Source organism: Chrysochloris asiatica, unplaced genomic scaffold, assembly GCF_000296735.1.
Source record: "Chrysochloris asiatica unplaced genomic scaffold, ChrAsi1.0 scaffold00115, whole genome shotgun sequence".
NCBI classification, from domain to species: Eukaryota; Metazoa; Chordata; class Mammalia; order Afrosoricida; family Chrysochloridae; genus Chrysochloris; species Chrysochloris asiatica.
The window spans coordinates 6,935,143-6,936,307 of NW_006408633.1; the positions used below are offsets into that span (position 1 = coordinate 6,935,143).

Genomic DNA, 1,165 nt, shown 5'->3' on the forward strand with positions numbered 1-1,165 from the left:
TGGGAGAACTGGAACCAACTCTTATACCTGGCAGTGCAGCTTTGAGAGAAGAGTCAACCCAAATGCCAATGATGTCTCTTCTCTTTTGCCAAGGAGACAGGTGTGGATCTGGGGAAGTAAACAGGTGGAAACTATAAACTGAAGGCAAGAAGAGTGGTATTTGTGAGGGCAGGGGAAGAAGGTGAGCAACCACCATTTTTCTCTCCAACTTTGGAAAAATAAAACAAAAATACACAACCATATAGGCTAATGAACATCAGGTGAAGATTTTGGATACATTTGGAGAAGAAAGTAAACACCATTCTTGGAAAATGATTTGAAGCAGTGATTTTTAAAACAAAGAAAGCAGAATTAGAATATCGTAAATTTTTAATCCTTTCTTTACAGGTTGCCTAGACCACTTTTGATTAAGAAAACTGTAGAAAGTTAGTAATGGCCATAAGCGGACGCCAGGTGGTGGCAAGCATCAATTCTCCACAGAGTCCTGCTTTGCGTGGGGGGGGGGGTGGTGTCTCAATGCACTGCTGGAGTCTCTGGTCTCTGCTCACACTTGCTGGAATCATTCGCAGCAGATTTTTAGTCCACAGGTCGCTTTGCCCCATATTTCTTTGTAAACTCTTCAGCAGTCTTACAGAATTTTTTACAGTCCTTAGAGTATTCTTCAGCTAGGTCAGCCTGGAGCGGGTGTCCAGGCTGGGGGTCATTGCCCAGTGCTATGAGGGACTGGATTACTTGGTCACTTTTGGTTGCTGGCTTCCAGTTTTCAGCACTAATTACCGGCAGGCAACCCTGACCCTTTTCATGGATGTTTGGGTGATAGATCTTTGTTTTAAATGTGATCTTCATTGGTTTGAATGGGTACTCTGCTGGAAAGTTGATTTTGATTCTGAAGACCCCCTTATCATATGGAGGGTTGTCAGGAACAATCAGCCCTTGCCAAGTCAATAAACTAGCTTCATCAACCTGGAAGTATTTCATCCCACATTTGCGGATTTCTTCAAGCGCCTTCATCAGCCTCCTGCTGGCCGCCATCTTGGATCGAGTGCTGCTGCTGTCCTCGCTTTTGGCTTTTAAATATAGTATTTCTAGGTCCAGTTCTAAATTCTAAATACTTTGCTCTTCTGCTCGTCTTAGTCTATGTATTTTTCCATGAATTAATATGTTT

The 1,165-nt window shown here is 42.9% G+C and overlaps 1 protein-coding gene across 2 annotated transcripts; it reads right to left on the reverse strand.

The window, feature by feature from the left end:
- Positions 1 to 576: 576 nt before the first annotated feature.
- Positions 577 to 1,032, reverse strand: LOC102841237 (ubiquitin-conjugating enzyme E2 L3-like). 2 transcript variants are annotated; one of them, XM_006868056.1, is made up of 2 exons: positions 1,006 to 1,032; positions 577 to 918 (listed from the first exon to the last, which is right to left on the reverse strand). In XM_006868056.1, exons 1-2 carry the CDS (start codon positions 1,030 to 1,032, stop codon positions 577 to 579), a joined length of 369 nt encoding a protein of 122 aa, XP_006868118.1. The 2 variants fall into 2 exon arrangements, with proteins under 2 accessions (XP_006868118.1, XP_006868117.1); XM_006868055.1 differs by having other exon boundaries at positions 577 to 1,032.
- Positions 1,033 to 1,165: the final 133 nt, after the last annotated feature.

Coding starts and splice junctions, on each gene's coding strand:
- LOC102841237 (XM_006868055.1), bottom strand. CDS start 1,032: ATGGCGGCCAGCAGGAGGCTGATGAAGGCGCTTGAAGAAATCCGCAAA.